Source organism: Camelus ferus, chromosome 12 (genome assembly GCF_009834535.1).
Source record: "Camelus ferus isolate YT-003-E chromosome 12, BCGSAC_Cfer_1.0, whole genome shotgun sequence".
In the NCBI taxonomy this organism is placed as follows: Eukaryota; Metazoa; Chordata; class Mammalia; order Artiodactyla; family Camelidae; genus Camelus; species Camelus ferus.
Window position 1 is genome coordinate 32133431 of NC_045707.1, and position 19118 is coordinate 32152548.

At 37.7% G+C, this 19118-nt stretch overlaps 2 protein-coding genes across 2 annotated transcripts in view; one reads left to right on the plus strand and one right to left on the minus strand.

Moving 5' to 3' along the window:
• XPOT (exportin for tRNA) overlaps nt 1-19118 on the plus strand; it is a 134079-nt gene that overhangs the window by 56309 nt on the left and 58652 nt on the right. The gene's annotated exons all lie outside the window — the stretch shown is intronic.
• Nucleotides 1-19118, minus strand: part of C12H12orf56 (chromosome 12 C12orf56 homolog) — a 68406-nt gene that overhangs the window by 30053 nt on the left and 19235 nt on the right. The window contains exons 2-5 of the mRNA XM_014565743.2: nt 16982-17144; nt 11453-11525; nt 3157-3565; nt 84-157 (exon numbers count right to left, since the gene is read on the minus strand). Coding sequence (XP_014421229.2) covers nt 84-157; nt 3157-3565; nt 11453-11525; nt 16982-17144 — 719 coding nt within the window. The remainder of the gene's footprint in view (nt 1-83; nt 158-3156; nt 3566-11452; nt 11526-16981; nt 17145-19118) is intronic.

The window sequence follows — 19118 nt, forward strand, 5'->3', positions numbered from 1 at the left end:
GTCAGCAGTACGTAGAGTTAGGAGAGGCAAAGAAAGAGAACAACCCCCCCCCCACGCAACTCTGTCCTGTCATCACTCCTTACCTATATGGCTTTTGACTTCCAGTAGCAGGACTGAGCTCACTAACATAGAGGGGATCTTGTAAAAGAGTAGCTTTCTGAAAGAGAAAAAAAGTAGGAATGGTTAGAATTTTTGTTTACTGAAAATCAGTGCTTCCTATTTTTAGTCAATGTCATGTATCTATTGTTTAATCCCTTCTTCAGTACATGATTTGTTCATGTAACTCATTCGAGCATTTAATAATACCACAGAGGATTTTTTCTGTTATATATATATTTTTTAAGTTTTAAATATAACATTTGCTCATTATAAAATAAAATAATCAATGTTGTAAACTGACTATACTTCAATAAAAAATAAAATAATCTATCAAAATCAAACAGTACAGAAATGCATAAAGTAAATGATAACAGTTCCCTACCCCTCTTATCACAATATTCAGAATACCTTACTGTTATATTCTTTCAGACATGTAAAAACATATTAATTATAATATATACATTTGTAATATTTACACATTAGATGATATATTTTTATAATATGTAACTAGTACTAGCTACATCATATCACATATATTAATCTGTAATTTTTTTTCATTTAATACATGATGGACAGTTTATCATGTCTATGTATACAGACTGACTTCAGTCTTTTTAATGATTATCTAGTATTCCATAGCCAAGATACACAATAATTTCATTAGCTATTCCCCCATAAATGGAGTTATTTTTTCCTTAAATCTTTAGTGTCGCCATTTCCCACTCATCCTGGGTCTTGAAACAAATGGGCATGTAGTGTTTAGCAGATTCTCTAAATAATTATTTATGTTGAAGCTTAACAGACAGGTTAGAAGGAATTTCTGAAATGTTGCTGACTTACAACTCCAAACAAGCTTCCCCCGGCTTATTCCTTGATTACAGAATAGGGTGGTAGGTGAGTGGCGGAGGGGAGGGAATTAATGTGCTTTTTCTTACTATTTTTGTCATTGCTGTATGTATTTTAAAAAAAAAAAACCTGCCTTTTTTCCCTCTCCAAATGTTTATTCTTGCCTTAAATCTTGAATTTTAATTTGAGAATATTCCTTAGTTATTTAGCTTTCTACAGTTATCTTCACAACATATTAAGGGCAAAGAATTGCCATATTTTGTCTCTGTAGAATTTAAGATGCTAAACAATTCAGGTATAATTACTTTTGGTGAAAGTTATAGATAAAATAGGTTACTGACTCTTTGGAAACAGTTAAAATCAGAGTGAGTGCTAAATTCTAGCTGGATGGTTTAGGTTAATTTTACCTGAAAGTATACTGAGAGTTAAGACGTCTAATTTCTTTTCCCAAGAGCATCTGCATACCTCAACATGAAGGAAATCTCAAGGCACAGGAGGTCAGTTACCCAAGATAAGTCTGACTGATTTAGGATATTATTTTTTTTTTCAGTTCCCTAAAACTTATGAAGACAGCACCAAGACTAACCAAAAGTGACCAACTTGATGAAAGAATTCAATGTCACAGAAAAGTCGCAACTCTTAAAATGTTTATATTGAATTAATATCTTATTCTCACTAGAATGAATGCTAACCTGATTGATTCATCATTTCTATATGAAATATTTACTTGTTTTCCATCTTTCAAGGAATAGAACATTGTTTTTAATAATAACATCCACCAACTCATAAAGATTACCCCCCCACCTGCATTTATTTCAGTAGTCATAGGGAAAAAATCAGAGTATCTGGGGTCAAATCCCAGCTGTATATTAGTTGTACAACCTTGAATATATCATTTGATTTCCCTGTGCCTCCGTTTCCTCATCTGTGGAATGAGAGTAACAGTCCTACGTCATAAGACTGTCAACAGATTAAATGAGTTAATATATAAAAAGCATCAGAACAGTTCCTACTGCTACTAACAATACGTGTCTGTTATTTGTTACTGCTGTTACTATTCGAAGGGCTATGCGTTGGCCTGGCTTGCCCCAAACATGCTTCTGCTGCAGAATTTAAAAGTAGTACTTAAAACTGGGAGTTAGTTAATTCAGGGAAGCATCAACGGTTATTTTGAAGTATTAAGTAGACTTTTAAAAGTCAACTTAAGTTTTGGGTTTTCTGTTAGAACGTGTGAGGCCTTCTGTTAGTAGAGCAGGGTTTTCCCTCTATTTATGATTCATTCGCATTCTTAATTTGGAGAAAGCTGTTTAAAATTTTAGGGAGGAATTTTCAACATTTAATTTAAAGATTAAATATTCTGAACTGTGCTCTGGGAAAAAAATTAGAGTTGTCTTGCAATCTTTCACAATTTTTGGCCACTTATAAATCCCCTTGCTTCCTAGCTTCTTCTGAGTGAAAGAATCTGTCATATTCCTTAATATTATCATTCTGGAAGATCAATAATAAAAATTATGTGTCACTGAAGATAACTAAAAAAGAGTCATATTATTCTTTTAGCAAATTACTTTTTTTAAAACTGATCCTAGTGTAATAAAAAGATTCCTAAATGAGAGTTCTGACTCTGCCCCTAAACTTACTATATAATATCAAGTCAGTCACTTAAAATTTCTGAGCTTCAGTCTCCTCATTTATAAAATAAGGGACACAGACCAGGAGATCTCTATAAAATTATCTGATCCTATGACAATGACTCCCACGAACCTACTTTCAATAGTGCAGCTAGGGAATACAGAAACATGTTGATAATGTTGAACTTTATCTGAGCTCTGTGCTCTCTGAAAGCAGAATGGTTGAGAAATCACCCCACCTAACTGCAAAAGACCACCCTGCTCACAGAAATTCCAAGATAAGACCTATCTCCATCCTTCCTCATAATTCCCATGAGGCTCACTGATGACTTCCTTGTTTATTACCTGCGTTTAGAAAACCTCAGGGCCATCTCCTTTTCTTTAAGACACTTTTCATTAATGAGCATTTTCCCTATTGCAATAGCCTGAATAAAATCATCTCCTTAATTGTCCAGTGCCTTGTGTCTTACACAATTGGAATTATTAAATTCCAAAGTTAAATTTCCAAAATGGGGAGGAAGGGCAGGGAAGGGTACCCTAAAACACAGTACTCAAGTCAAGGTTAACTTAGGAGGACACTTACTATAATATAATTGTTCCATGAACTTTTTAAGTGCAGAAATATTGATGAGGTGGTGGAAATAACGTACAAATGAAGTTCTGACTCCTTTTTCTCTAGGTTTGGGTTGCTCTGTAAAGGGGAGGCTGGGGAGGAATTTCCTAAGTAAAACTCATTTCCGTTCCCATTGCACTTGAAAGAGATTTCACTTAGAGAGTCTTTGTGATCTGAAAATCCCTGGGGTTCTTTTGTGTTTGTTGTGCAAAGTGGCACACTGACAGCCTGGCCAGTGGCTGAGGTGGACTGATAGCTCCTCCTGGAGGGGGTAGGTAAGGGTCGACAGGCACTTTGGCCATGAAGGGACAGCTTCTTGGGGTCAGAAGGAGGGCCGAGAGTTGAGTCCTTGGATGGTGTGCTGCTCTCTTGGTGGTACCTGTCAGGTAGAATTTAGAGTTAAACACAATATTCAGAATTTAATGGTAAGGAACAAAGAGAACCCAATGGCCCAACTGCAGCACTTTTAAGAGTCTGAAAGTAAATGTCTTTGCATAAAAGGAATACTCCTTAAGAGAAAGGAGTGATTTATTCTGACCTGCTACTGACCATTGATCATACCTGGGGGAGGTAGAGCACATTGTTCAGTATACTTCCCTGCTTGCAGAAAGAAAATTCTACCTTATGTCACTTAAAGAAGTATTTTTTGTATCTAAAGCATTTTGCCGTTCCTTCACAGAGCCCCATATTCTCATGGAAAGGACTTTTTGTTCTACTTTTGAAACTTGATTTTCCTAATGGATCCTGTAAAGAAAAAAACTATTCATATGGAGAGATGAAGAGAGCTTTTTTTAATGGTGTTTTCTTCGTTTCATATTTTGCTCATATTCTTCTGATTCTTCCTGTCTCATCCCAATAGCATCAACACTTTTTTCAGAATCAGTCCTGGGCCCCCTCTTTTACCTTCCCTGTTCTCGCCAGCTCACTCTGACCTGTTTCTTTTCTCTGCAGCACAAAAAAAGCGAGTAGAGGCTAAGAAGTTGCAGAGTGTAAGATATAGGAGAAGGCAGGGCATCATAAGGTCACAAAATAATCTGAGGACATAGGGGTATAACCTGAGGACCTCAGGCTCTGCCACTCAGTGGTTATGTGACTTTGATTGACCTAAGCCTCAATTTCCTAATTTTAAAATAGGAACAATGATAGAACCAATCTCACAGAGTTTCTGTGAGGATTAAATAAGAAAATACATGCAATGTGTTTTAACACTGGAAATACTCAATAGGTGCTAGCTATGGATATTATCCTATATTGCCTTGAGTTGCTGGTTTATCATTTTTATATTGAAGTAGCTTATCTCCCTTATGAGACTGGAACCTCCATGAAAGTGGAAAACCACTTTGTTTTTATTAGTTCTTAATTTGAAACAGGTATAAAATTCATTCATTATCTGTACAGTGCTATGAACTGTGTTGAGTTCTGACCCTGAGCTCCCTCCTCCGCTGACCCTAGATGTGTGGACACACATGCATGCACACACACACGTGCACACAGGTGCTCACCCCAGTTCACTCTTCCAAGTTCCAGCTGCCTTAAACAGCCATCCCCTGCCAAACCTTCAGGCTTAAGGATGTGCACACTGGCATTGTGGTCCTAGAGTGTGATCTGGAAAGGAAGCATAAGAGCACCCCTCCTTCCTGCAGTCTTCCTGCCTGGAGAGTGGCAACAGCATGGCCAGGCTTTAAACACACAGCTGAACAAATGACTGTGTAGGACCCACAATCCCTGAATGCCACTCAGTGATTAGTTTACATTACCCTGTTTCTTCATAGGATCCTAGCATTATGTAACAGTGCTATCAAAGTATCTAAGAATAAAAGATGCTCACACTAGGATTTTCAGGTCAGTGAATATGTCTAGCCCAGAAATAGACAGTACATACTCCAATCCTCTTGCAAGTAATGGCTTTTCTTTATTCTTGAGAATAAGATTTTCTAAAATTTTCTCTATGAAAATTAAGAAAGTTAAATTATCAGTGCACAGCTTATGTTAGACAATGTTATGAAATTATGTTAAAACACTCATTTTTAGGCACAACATATGTTTCATGTGAAAGGTCAGCAAAATGATTTCAGGTAGTTACAGAAGTGACTGTTACTTACTCAGTTGCATGAAAAATCTAGTATTTTAGAGTTAAAAGCGTTTCTAAAAAAGATTACTTTTTGGCAGTATAAATTAAAATGCCATGGATATCGTAGCTTTACCAGTTAAGCAAGCCAACTCATAAAGCTGAGCTGTATTTTTCGTTTGAAATTCAATAGTATCCATTCTTATAAAAAGTAGTTCATCACTAAGCAAGAGTTCTAGAACCTTGAATTTGCACATGTCAACTTCATATTTGCAGAACTAAGTTGCTAAAAGTCAACTGTTTTTCTAATGAGCTGACTGTGTATCTCTAGAGAGAGCCTAGCTGCAAAGGAGAAAGCAATGAGAGAAGTGGGAAAGAGAATTCCAGAATCAAAAGTATGCATAAATCATTTTTCCCTCTGCATCAAGCACAGATAAACTCCTTAAGGCTGAAATCATCAGGTTAAAAGTCACAGTCCAAAGAAGATAATCCCAAAGAAGATAAATTCAAAGAATTCAAACTGCTCAAAATAACAGAGGAAATTAAGAGATACTCGAAACTGAATGGCAATACATGTCAAAATACATATGACTCAGCTAAAACAGATTTTCGAGGAAAATATACAGCTATTGTTGACTCTGGGTCTTGTTTAAATTCTATGGAAAATGTTAATTTTTTGAAATCAAGAAATCAATTGCTGTATGCATTCTGTTCAGAATTCTTACTTGGGGTAAAATCTGCTTACTCCCTCATGGCCAGAATTAAATCTTAATTAATTTTATTACATCAAAATTAAAATTCTACTCAGTAAGCCACCACACAGACAAAGCTAATAGGTACATGACAACATGACAACACAGGGAGAGATATTTTAATGTCTAAAACCAATAAGCAAATTAGTATGTAGAATGTACAAAGTAGTTCTGCTCCTGAGTAATATGTCCCAGAGAAATTTTTCAAACAGGATGGGAGAGAGTGAGGGAGAGAAAAATCAATATTGATTCTACCCCAAACTCAGTATTTTTTTTTTATTTTTATAAATGTATAACTTATCAGTGAATATTTATTAATAATTGTAAACTATGAGCAAATTATGTGCAAGAGAATATATCTATTTAATGTTTTGGGAGTCCATTTTGAGAAATATCAAGAATTAAGGGCTTATTATAATAACAGCTGTTGGAGGCCTTGAGTCCTCTTGAGTTTCTAAACATCCTGAATTCATCTACTTACACCCATAAACACAGGAATTGGTCCTGTAACAGAAATACATAAACCTATTGCATAGGAAATTCTTAGAAATTAATATAGATGGTGCCTCATGCCAAAGTACTGCACACTAGCATTTTTATTTTTTAAATATCATAGTATTTATTAGTGAGAGTAGAAAAGAGAAAAGTTATTCTGTTCCAAGGCTTGATCAAGGATTCTGAGGATGCTAAATAGATTATTGCTCCGTGACTGACTACAGATAATCAGCAGTAACAAAAGAGCTAAGTTTAATAGGGACTCACTGAGTGGCACACACGGTTTAAGCACTTTACATGTACAGTTGACCCATGAGCAATGCGGGGATTAGAGCTGCTGACCCTCCACACAGTTGAAAATCAACCCATAACTTGACAGTCACCCCTCCGGATCCGAGGTTCCGCATCCAAGGATTGTGTCATACTGTAGTATGTATCTATTGAAAGCAATCTGCGTGTAGGTGGGCCCGCAAAGTTCAAACCCGTGTTGTTCGAGGGTTAACTGTACATGATTGAACCCTTTACATATCATCCCTGTGGGACAAGTGCTGTTGTGATCCCCATCCTGCCTATGAGGAGTGAAGCCTGGGGAGGTTAAATAGTCTAAGGCAGAGTCCAGATTTGAAGTCAGTCAGTGTGGCACCAAAGCCTGCATGTGTTTTTTTTCTTTTTTTGTTTTTTTGGGGGGACTTTGTTTGTTTTTTATTGAAGTATAGTTGATTTACAATGTTGTGTTAGTTTCTGGTGTATAGCAGAGGGATTCACACACACACACACGTATATTCTTTTTCAGATTCTTTTCCATTATAGGTTATTACAAGACATCGAAGAGGCTGCATGTTTTTATCTACTACACAGAGAAGAATAATACAGTTCCCTTTTTCTTTTCTTTTTTAAAAAAAAAAAAATTTAATTTAATTTTTTTGTGGGGGAGGTAGTTAAGTTTATTTGTTTATTTTTTAATGGAGGTACTGGGGGTTGAACCCGGGACCTTGTGCATGCTAAGCATGTGCTCTACCACTGAGCTGTACCCTCCCCCTCACAGCTCCCTTTTTCTACCTTCTGCTGAGAAATACTTCTTCTTAGAGAAAAGTATAAGGTTCACCTTCTTGGTGGTTTTTCCCCCTTCTATTCTGCTAATAATGTACAATTAAGTGCAACACATTCTCATTTCATAAGTATGCCACGCTGGTCAGCTCTGATTCTATTTATCAAACAGATCAGTGTCTCCAACAGTTCATCCCTCTACTTGCCATGTGCTGTTGGTTAGAAAATCTGCTTTCAAGTTTTCATTAGCCAAATATCAGTAGAGGCTATAAATAGATGTAAACTCAGATCAAAATCCATCCTGGTGGGTGTGAGCTTGGCAGATCTGGACTGAGGGCTCAGCACTGTCACTTTTTTCCTTTCGGATTATTCAAGGTGAACTCAATTAAATTAATATAACTCTTAACCGTGCCACATTTTAGAAGTGTTCGATTGATCTCTGTGTTTTTTTATACTTGCAAGCAGTAGGCACTCCTTCCCCTCCACCCCACGCCTAGCTTTAGATCACAATAAACTTTCCCTGAAAGAACATTTTGGTGAGATGTCTACTTGGGTTTTCTCCTGTAAAATGCATGAGTATGTGGAGCTATCCACTAATGAAGAACTGCACTACAGATAGAGAAACCTAAGGACTGAATCTCATTATCAGACATCGTCACTAATCTGTTTTCTACCCCTTAGGTGTTAAAAGGCCTGTTGTTGACTGTCGCCTTGAAAAGTCATCATATTTATGTTAAGTCTGATGTCCCAAGATAACTCATCCTCCTTACAACCTGCAGCTTCTCATAATTAGGCCTAAAACTTTACACCTTGGAGGTGTTTCAAAGCTCTGTACATGATAACATTCTTTAGTCTTCTAATTAGTGTGTTCTATCCTAGCCTGCCTTTTGCTTACACTTTTGACTCAAATATTTGATTATGAAGATGACAGTACTGGAAAACTATGGGAGTGTAGACCTAACTCCACCACCCCCACCTTTATTTGGAAACCACTCCTCCCCTCCACACATGGAGCACACAGAAGCTGCCATGTTTTGGGTTGTTGTTTTTTTTTTAATTCTTATTTTTTTATTGAAGTATAGTCAATTTATAATGTTAGTTTCAGGTGTACAGCAAAGCAAGTCAGTGATACATATACATACATATTTTCAGTTTCTTGACCACTACAACTCATTACGAGAAATTGAGTATAGTTCCCTGTGTTATACAGTAGGTCCTTGTTGTTTATCTGTTTTATATATAGTAATGTGTGCCTGTTAGTCCCAATCTCCTAATCTATCCCTCTCCCCCACACCTCCCTGGTAACTGCGGTTTGTTTTCTATGTCTGTGAGTCTATTTTTGGTTTGTAAATAAAATTTGTATTTTTTTTAGATTCTACATATAAATGACATCATATGATATTTGTCTTTCTTTGTCTGACTTACTTCACTTAATGTGATAATCTCTATGTCCATCCATGTTGCTACAAATGGCATTATTTCATTCTTTTTTATAGCTGAATAGTATTCCACTGTATGCATATACCACATCTTTAGTCATCTGTTGATGGACATTTAGGTTGTTTCCATGTCTTGGCCATTGTAAATAGTGCTGCTGTGAACATTGGGATGCATGTGTCTTTTCGAGTTAAAGTTTTCTCGCCAGATATATACCCAGGAGTGGGGTTGCTGGATCATACGGTAAGTCTATGTTTAGTTTTTTAAGGAACCTCCATACTATTCTCCATAGTGTCTGCACCAATTTACATTCCCACCAACAGTGTAGGAGGGTTCCTTTTTCTCTACACCCTCTCTAGCATTTATTATTTGTAGACTTTTTAATGATACCTATTCTGAGTGGTGTGAGGTGATACCTCATTGTAGTTTTGATTTGCATTTCTCTAGTAATTAGCGATATTGGAAGCTGCCGTGTTTTTAAACCTCTTGGCTGTGGGGGATATTTTTCAGCACTGAGTCATTTATTCAAACTAGGCATCAGAGATCTTCCCAGGATTTTTTAATTTGATGCAAGAAAGTGTGTGAGTTAGCCTTTGGGTGGTGGTGGGAGCAGTAAGAAGTGAATTTAAGACAGTTGGTAACTTTGTTTGCTATCCACTAGAGGACGTGGTATTATTCAGTGAGAGAAAATTAAGCAGTTCCACAAACATCAGAGGAGACAAAGACAAAGTTCTATGGCTGCAGGTCCCCAGTTCCAGTGATGCCTGAATCCAATTTCATTCTCACCATTCCTGCATTTCTATGGTGTGGTTTCTAACTTTGGCTGATTTTGCTCACCATTGCACAGCTAACATCAAACACAGAACCCAGAAAATAGAATATGCCAGATTTAACAGACAGATAGATAGATACACATTTGTATCTATAGTTAGGTCTGTATCTCTATATATCTGCTGAATGAATGTTAAATGAATCTATATACATCTAATTGAATGCATGCATGAGTCGCCCTGCAATTCCAATAAATTCCCCTTTTAACCTAAGTTGGACTTCTGCCACTTTTAGCAGAGTTCTAACCTCCGCAATAACCTGAAACAACTACTGCATACATTACTTAGAAATCTCTTTTATTTTTCTAAATTGGAAGAAAACAATGAGGCTCTCAGAGTGGTCTAGAAAAATTGGGGCATTATATACCAAACATGAAATAAAGAATATTGGATCTGAGAGCATGTGGATGGCTATCCACTGGCACTGCCTCTCCCTCAGTACTTCCAGCTATGAAGGTCATGTTAGGAACTTCACTTATTGCCCTGAGATAAGAAGGCAGAGATCCTTCCTCCCAGAAGCCAGAAATTTATGGCACTCGGGGTAACAATGGAAATGCATCAACCCATAAAAACATGGTTTAGATCAAATCACGCTCCTCTGAGCCTGTATGATGTAAGCCCGGGTTCCTAAACCAATTTTTTTTTTTTTTTTGGTGGGAAAAAAAATTATAATAATGATATTTAGGTTTAGAAGAGACTCTGTGTGTCATTGTTCAGTGAGAGAAGGTGGGTATGAGAGTAAGTACAGTGGGAAAAGCCTCCTCCCCAGTAACCCAGGTTATTGCACAGCGTGGTGGACCACAGGTCTGTGATACACCCCAAATAGGAGTTCACTTCTCCTTTGCGGCATTTTGCAATGTTTTCCTAACTCGGCTATTTCCCCCGTGCCGTGACCTGACTTTCAGGGCCCCAACCCACCTTAATTCTCCCCTTGCCTATTGTCCTCTGACTCGGAGCTCTTAGAATCCTATGCTCCCCTCCTCCTAAAATCTAGATACTTAAAGTGTGTAACAGAATCATACTTCGCATTATGCAGCTAAGGAAACTCCTCCTTAAATTTATACGTATTCCATTTTTTCCTGCCTCTACCGTCGGAATGTCTACTGTTCCCTCCAGCTGCGGTATCTCCATCACCACATGCGCTATTCCTTCACCGACTGGCATCTGGCATCTTGACTTCTCCCCGCAACTAAATAAGACCTTTCCCCTCATTAAATCTCTTTGACATTTATTTATATTATGACATCTATATATTCAACTGAAATGAGAAAAATTAGCCTTTGTAACTAGCTGGACTTGAATTTAGACTCTCCCAAAGTACCGTCTTCATTATTACATATATGAGATAAGAACTCAATTCAGAAACATTAGTAGAGAGAAGGGAGGGTATAGCTCAGTGGTAGAGCACATGCTTAGCATGCACGAGGTCTTGGGTTCACCTCTAGTGCCTCTATTAAAATAAATAAACAAACAAACAAACTCAGTTAGCCCCCCCCAAATCCCAAAATTTAAATAAATAAATAACTCTAGTGCAAAAAACAAAAATTAGTAGAGAAAAAGCATTTTTAAAAGGAAATTGAAATGCAAACTAAGTTTTGATCAGCAAGTTAAAAACATACTGCAAACAACAATCTCACCTGAAAAAGAATTCACTCAGCCTTCTAGGCTCTTTGCTTCTCCAAAAGACTGGGCCATTATTCTCTTCTTGCACTAAAAAAAAAACAAAAAAAGAAACAAGAAAAGTTAGTTGGTCATTAATTACATCACTGGATTGCATTTATGGAGAAGATGCAGTTATATAGTCATGTACACTTATTTGATGACTATAAATCATCACAAAACCTTGCAAATCCAAAATTGTAAGCTGGGCGGCATGATGGGCAGAAAGAGCATTGGCTCTGATGTTAAAATATGTGCTCAAGTTCAAGCTCATAAAGTGTGATCTTTACCAGTTACTTTACTTCTCTGGCCTTAATATCTTAATTTGGAAAAATGAGGATAGTTCTGTGAATGAAAATGAGATAATAATGTGTATAAAAATGACTCATGGGATGCCTGGCAGAGTAGGTATGCAATAAACATTAGTTCAATTTAAATTAAGAAATCAAAGAACCAATTATAATTTACATCAAGAAAATGGTCCTATCTTCTCCATTACATGAGTGTATTTTGTTTATTTGGGGGGGTAAAAAATAATAGTATCTAATAAGTATTCAGAACAAGAACCTCCATCATCACAGACACTTGTAACAGTAGGCATTTCGCAAATGTGGGTACTAAATGTGATACAAATAACACCTTTGATTTTTGCTGGAATCAGGTAGCACATATTAGCACTTGTGGCCCGAGGTCAGACCAGCTCGAGCCTATCTCATGCTTCAGGACCACATATTACAGACCATCTAGGAGGTGAACCACCAGAGTCCTACGTACACAGCAGTACCTAACCCAGGAAGTAAGAGCTTGGAGGAGAAATGGAAACACAGCACAGCACTGGTGGCACATTGGAAAGGGGGAAGAGCTCGCCAGGGCTTCTCTGTTAGGAAGCTGGTATTACCCACATGACCCACCTGTACCTAGGTGCAAGTTCTCTCTTAAACTGAGTTCATTCAAATTCACCAACCAAACTTGAACCTTCTCTTTTTTGTGTGTAAGGTCACTAAAACTTTCATGTCAATGTCCCTGCTTCTCTGTGTGTTAGCTTTAAATTTTAATGTATAACAATGGGGTGGAGAAAGTTAGGATCATCTGTTCTCCACTGAGAAATGCAGTCTGGCTCAAGCTCTGTTTCAACACTTGGTGGGATGTCTGGTCTCCTGGGTGCCAGTGACCAGAACCTGGCAGGGATGAGGCAGTAATGACAAGAGAACCTGAATATGAATACTGGGTAATAGTGTGATCTGCCCACGTGTTCTCTAGCGTGCATGCAGCTGTCTTCACTCTCTTCAGTAATTTCAATGTGAAGTCCTTCATCCGTTTAACACAGTGTGTATCTGATGGTAGGTTCATTGGTGCTGGCCATCTGAGGAGCACTTCCAGAAGCTACGCTATAAAAACAGTGTACCTGCTGCTTCAGTGGTAGGAGGCTTGATTATATTGGTCATATCCTATTCCTGTGGGGAAGACCAACAAGTTCATGTAAAAGTTATCCACTCAACCTGAGAGACTCACCAGTGCCTTGTTTTAGATTTATCCCACATCACTGGTTTCAGAAAATGTCTAGGTTTTAGGTTTAAAATAAAAATTACACACACACACATATATAAAACTTTGGTTCAGTTTATGTTTCCTTAAGTTATTGTCTCGTTCTGGTTTGGGGATTAGTCCACTTCACTTTATGCCAATGTTTCAAAATATGCCACTAAAGCCTTTAAGGTCTTTTCTGTGATTCTGTTGCTGTGGTGATCAATTTGGTAGCTACTAGCCATCTATGGCTACTTAAGTTAAGAAGTTAAAATTCAATAGGACTAGTCACATCTCAAGTACTCAGTGGCTATAGATAGCTGATGCCTACTATTTAGACATGGAAGAATTCCATCATTGCAGAAAGTTCTATTGGACAGTACTGTTCTGGAATGTACCCGAAACTAAGGAGCTAATAACCCAGTTCATCCTAGAGCTTTACTGCTAAGACCCTGTCACTCAGCTCCCCTCAGGGTTTACTAACCATTCCCTTCATCTAAGCATAATGAGTACAGTTCAAGGACATGTGTTGAAGTTCTAACTGTGGCCCATATGAGGACACACACGTGCTAAGAGAAAAGCCTCTTTTTCTCTGTGTCTCCAGGAAAGTTGAGCCTAATTAGAAATCCCATTTAGAAGTGTGATGTGAGTATTTTTATTACACGTGATCTGTAATTTTGAGCTTCCTTTGGTAAAATGATCTAGTTGATTGGAGTGAGAGCACCTTTGCCACATGACACAAATATTCCCCAGGCCTTCACCCAAGAGGTTTGGAGTCACTTCTAATAATTATCTTTACTTAAATGCTCAGCAGTTAATGTGAGTGGCTTCTCCAGGCATGACATCATCATTATTAACATGAAGGACTCCCGTAATGACTGTTGTCAAATAGATGGCCAGACAGGTTTAAGCCTGTCTCTTGCTTCAGAAGTACATATTACAGAATGTCTAGGAGGTGAACCACGGGGGTCCTGTGCACACAGCAACACCTAACCCAAGAATAAGCAGCTTGGAGGCAAATGGGAATCAGCCATCACTGCTGGCTTGAGGGAAAGGTGGAATGTGTTTTATCCTCTAACGTGTGCTATGTATGACTCCTCATGATCGTGGTAGCTTTGTGTTTTCAAAAATTCCTGCTGCAAACTGTCAGATGGTACCTTCGGAGGTGAAAGTAAAGAACAGGTGGGGAGAGGTGTAATTCTATGAATAGCCATGCGTGTGAACAGAAGATAAGTTTTTAAAAAACTCTTCACTGCTTTTAACATCATATGCAACATTTCTAGGAATTTAAATTCCATAAAACTTCTACCTACAATTGGCTTCTTTAATGTGTGTTTTCATCTTCTTACACACGCTGGGGGAAAAAGAAAGCCAAGAATAATTATGCTTGTGGACGAGGATAAATATGCATTTAAGGCAACCAACACCAGTTAGATATCCTAATTAGTGTGACAAGAGACCTGGTGAGCCACCAGGGATTGAATAAGCCTGCTAATCAGAATGGCTTCTACAAACACTTGCCCTGCTGTAGAGTGTCAGTGTGGAAAGGTGCTCTTTTATGACAGGGTATAAGCACCAGACAATTTTCTCACACTCTGTAGCTATTCAGTATTCCAAGAGGCTGAGTCTGGCTTGGAGGGAAGGCTAGGGAAGGGTGAATGGGCTGGTCTGGGCAGGGCTAGCTACACTGCTACATGCAAGAGGTAGAAGGGCCCTCATGCTTCCCTTCTCCTTCTGTGCTAAGCATGCCGTCTCAGCAGCTGCCTGCTTCCCTGCCGTGTGCCCAGCCCTGCCCACAGCATTTCACGTACTGCTGCAGCCCTGTGAAGCTGGTAACAGACAGGACACTGAGGCTCACAAAGCTGAAGTGACTTGCAGACAGTCACACAGCCGGGAAAGGTGAGAGCTAGGATTCAAACCTGGGCTTAGCTGAGTGCAAAGTCCCTGCTCTTTTTCTCTGCTTCTCACCAACTCCCAGTTAAAGAGATGGATACTGCAAAGGGCTCCTTTATATACATACACATTTCATATACATATATATATATATATATAAAATAAGACCATAAAAGTAAACAGCATTAATGCAGTCCTGTATATTCTATTTTTAGCCATTCAGCCTTGGGTTTTTAAAACTTCTCCACAAGAAACATAAATTTCTTTTGTGTTTTTTTTTTTTTTTTTTTTGGTAGGGAGGCACTGTAATTAGGTTTTATTTATATTTTTAATGGTGGTACTGGGGATTGAACCCAGGAATTCGTGCATGCTAAGCACATACTCTACCACTGAGCTATACACTCCTCCCAAGAAACGTTTGGATAGAGCCCCAGATGTGAAACACACAAGCAGGGCAGCTCTGGTTGAGCTGGGTGAGTGCCAGGAGCCCTGACTCTCATCCTCCCCTTCTCCCTGGATCTTCTAGGTCTCCTCGGGCACAGTAGGAGAGTCACACGCTGAGCTCCAGAAAAACAAAATCTAAAGGTGACTTTTCATCTTTTTATCTAGGTGTGATTCATGTTCTTGGGAACGGATTTCCAACCAGTATTTTTGAATGAAGAGTGAATGTTGTTAATAACCATAATAAACCACAATGATCAGGGCCGGACCTTGCTTGCGGTTTCCTTGCTGATTATCAGGAGTTTTCCCAAAGCCAGGTTCACAATCTTTCCAACTCCCCCCTGCACGTCTTCACCAAGTTTTTCATTAAAAATCTGTGGTTGTTAATAAGGTTATTAAAATCAAACAAGAACTGACCAGATGGAATCCAGAGTCTCATTCTTTTTTTAAACCAGTATTTAGTGAACATACTTTTCTCTCTTTCTTCTTTTCTTTCCCCTCTCACCTTCCCACCTTCCCTCCCTTTCTTCCTATTCTTTTCTCTTTCCTTCCTTTCTATGTGTCCTTACTCGTGGTAACTACCCCGCTGATAATGGATGGTCAGCTCATCCTCAGTGTAAAGAATGTGACCTTATCATCATCACTAGTCATCAGGGAAATGCAATGATATGTCACCTCACATTAGGATGACTGTTATCTAAAGGTCAAAAGATAACAAGTGTTGGTAAGCATATGAAGAAAAGGGAACCCTCGTGCACTGTTAGTGGGAATGTAAATTGGTGCAGCAGTTCTGGAAAATGGTATGGAGTTTCCTCAAAGAATTTAAAAGCAATCCCACTTCTGGGTGTATATCTGAAGGAAAAAGAATCACTGTCTCAGAGAGATATCTGCAGTCCCACATTCATAGCAGAATTATTTACAGTAGCCAAGACGTGGAAACAACCTGAGTCTGGCAGTAGATGAATGGATAAGGAGAATGTAGCGTGTGTGTGTGTGTGTGTGTGTGTGTCTATGTGTGTGTGTGTGTGTGTGTGTAAATGTATGTACACACACAATGCAGTATTATTCAGCCTTTAAAAAAAAGGACATCCTGCCGTTTGCAACACCATGGATGAACCTGGAGGACATTATGCTAAGTGAAATAAACCAGGCACAGAAAGACAAATACTGCATGATCTCACCTGTGGGGAATCTAAAAAAGGCAAATTCATAGTAACAGAGAGTAGGATGGTGGTTACCAGGGGCTGGGAGGTGAGGGAAAAGGGTAGATGTGGATCAAAAGCCATAAACTTTCAGGTATAGGATAAGTAAGTTCTGGAGAGCAAACTGTATAGCATGGTGACTGTAGTTAATAATACCATACTGTATACTGAACTCTGCAAAAAGAGTAGATCTCAGATGTTCTCCACAAAAACAAACATACAAAAAAGTAACTGTGTGCCATAAAGGACATCTTAATTAGCCTGACTGTGGTCATCATTTCACAAAGTATGCATATATCAAAACATCACATGTACACCTTAAATTCATAGATATTTTATTTGTCAATCGTACTTCAATAAAGCTGGGAGGAAAAAAGAACATTATCTTTTTTGTCTCTTATAGAAATGTCTATTTTCTTCTGTCACTTTAAGAAATACATTACATACCTTTTTTGTTGTTAGCATTGGCGTGATGAAATGGAAATAAGAATTTTCTGACACCTTTTGATTTTTCACACTCTTTTTTCAAAACAGTTGAATAATAGGTGATACGAATATGTTGGTTGGTTTCTCTATCTGGTGGACTCAAAAATTCTGGGTAATCATCAATCTGAAAAACAAAAATTGAGCCTGATTGAAGACAAATGCAACTGCTTATCTATTCTGAGATAATAAATCCTCCAAAGCTTAGGGCAAGTTTAAACTGCATTTTTTCTTCTTATGTTTTTTGCTGGGAAATCTTTCCTCTTCTTGTCGTTAGGTTTCCCAATCCCTCCTCCGTTTGTTTCAGTCCTTAGTGAAAATGTACCCAGCAACAAAAGGCAAGGAACTATTTACACTATAGGATTGCTGAATAAACAGTAACAGTGTTTTTGTTTGTTAAATGGTATCCCTCACCACTTCCACTTTAAAAGCAAAAACATTTTAAAGGTCTTAAAAGGGTATAATTAACTGGGTTTAAACTAGGCTTTGTCTATGCAGACGACAACGTCCATTTGTAGAGAACAGTCCACAAAGATCCTGTGAGTACAAACATCTAGGTTTGAACTATTGAAGGTTTCCTGCCCCTGAATAGTTTTTTCTTTCCTCCAAAGTGCTTGTTTTCTATTCTTTTTTTTTATTTATTCAATTATTTTTTTAAATAGAGCATGCGCTCTACCACTTGAGCTATACCCTCCCTACCTTGTTTTCTATTCTTAATTAAAATGGGAAAGGTCGCTGGAGGGTGTAGCTCAATGGTAGAGTGCTTGCTTAGCATGCATGAGGTCCTGGGTTCCACCCCCAGTACCTCCATTAAAAATAGCTAAATAAATAAACTTAATTACCCTGACCCCCCCCCCCAAAAAAACCTACATTAAAAGGAAAAGATTTCAATAAACACTTAGGGCTTTAAAATAAATAAATAAATAAATAAATAAATAAATAAATAATAATAAATAAATAAATAAATAAATACTTAGAGCTTTTTAGATCTTTTCTTTAAAGACCTCCTTCCCTCTTTATGACAGGTATGCAGCAATAGTGTCTGACTGAAAAGCTAGGAGGAGAGCCAGAGAATCACCTGAGGCAGATTGAAAACCATTCATTCAAGCATCAGGAGGGAGTCCTCTGTAGAATTTTTGCAAGTACTTAGCGTTAGGGTAAAAACATTTCCTGTGATTGTCCAGTTTCACCACTCTCTTTTCACAAATATAAGGAGGAAATAAATAATAATGATAAAATTTTAAAAATCTAATTCAGAGCAATTGAAGATAGAAAGATGGATTAATGAAGAGCTGTCAGGATCTCAAATTTAATTTTTTAGAAAGACACAAATGAACTTATTTACAAAACAGAAACAGACTCACAGACTTAGAAAACAGACTTATGATTACCAGAGCTGGAAGGGGAGGTGGAGGGATAAACTGGGAGTTCACGATTTGCAGATACTAACAGATATATATAAACAACGAGTTTCTACTATATAGCACAGAGAACTATATTCAATATCCTGCAGTAAACTATAATGAATATATGTATGTATATGTATGACTGAAACATTACGCTGTACACCAGAAATTGACACAACATTGTAAACTGACAATACTTCAATTAAAATTTTTTAATTTTTAAAATTATTTTCAAATATATGAAGTAATTCAAACAGGCTAATGAAGCAAAGCCTAGTGAAGGTCTTCAGAGGATATGCTTTAGTTAATAATGAAGTTTTATAGTTAGTAAAGGAATTCTCTTCTGAACAAGAGAGTCTTCAGAAATGCCTTCTTTGAAACCTGCTGATATGTTTATAAAATTAGAATATTACACAGATAGCTAAGTTTTCTGTTTTGTGTAACTGTATTCTGAATATTTTTCTCTTGCCTTTCTCAGGAAAAATTATGAAAGGCTTTGAAATAGGCAAAAAGGATTTTCTAGGTGTTCGTCTTTTATCATCTTTGAGCTGTTTTAAAACTGTAAATTGTAGAAAACTGATAATAATGCAAATGATTCTGGTTCATACAGATACAAATTGTTTGTGTCCTGTGGAATAGAACTGATTATTGCCTTTTATAAAGAGAACAGCTGTTGGATATCTGAGCCAGTGAGA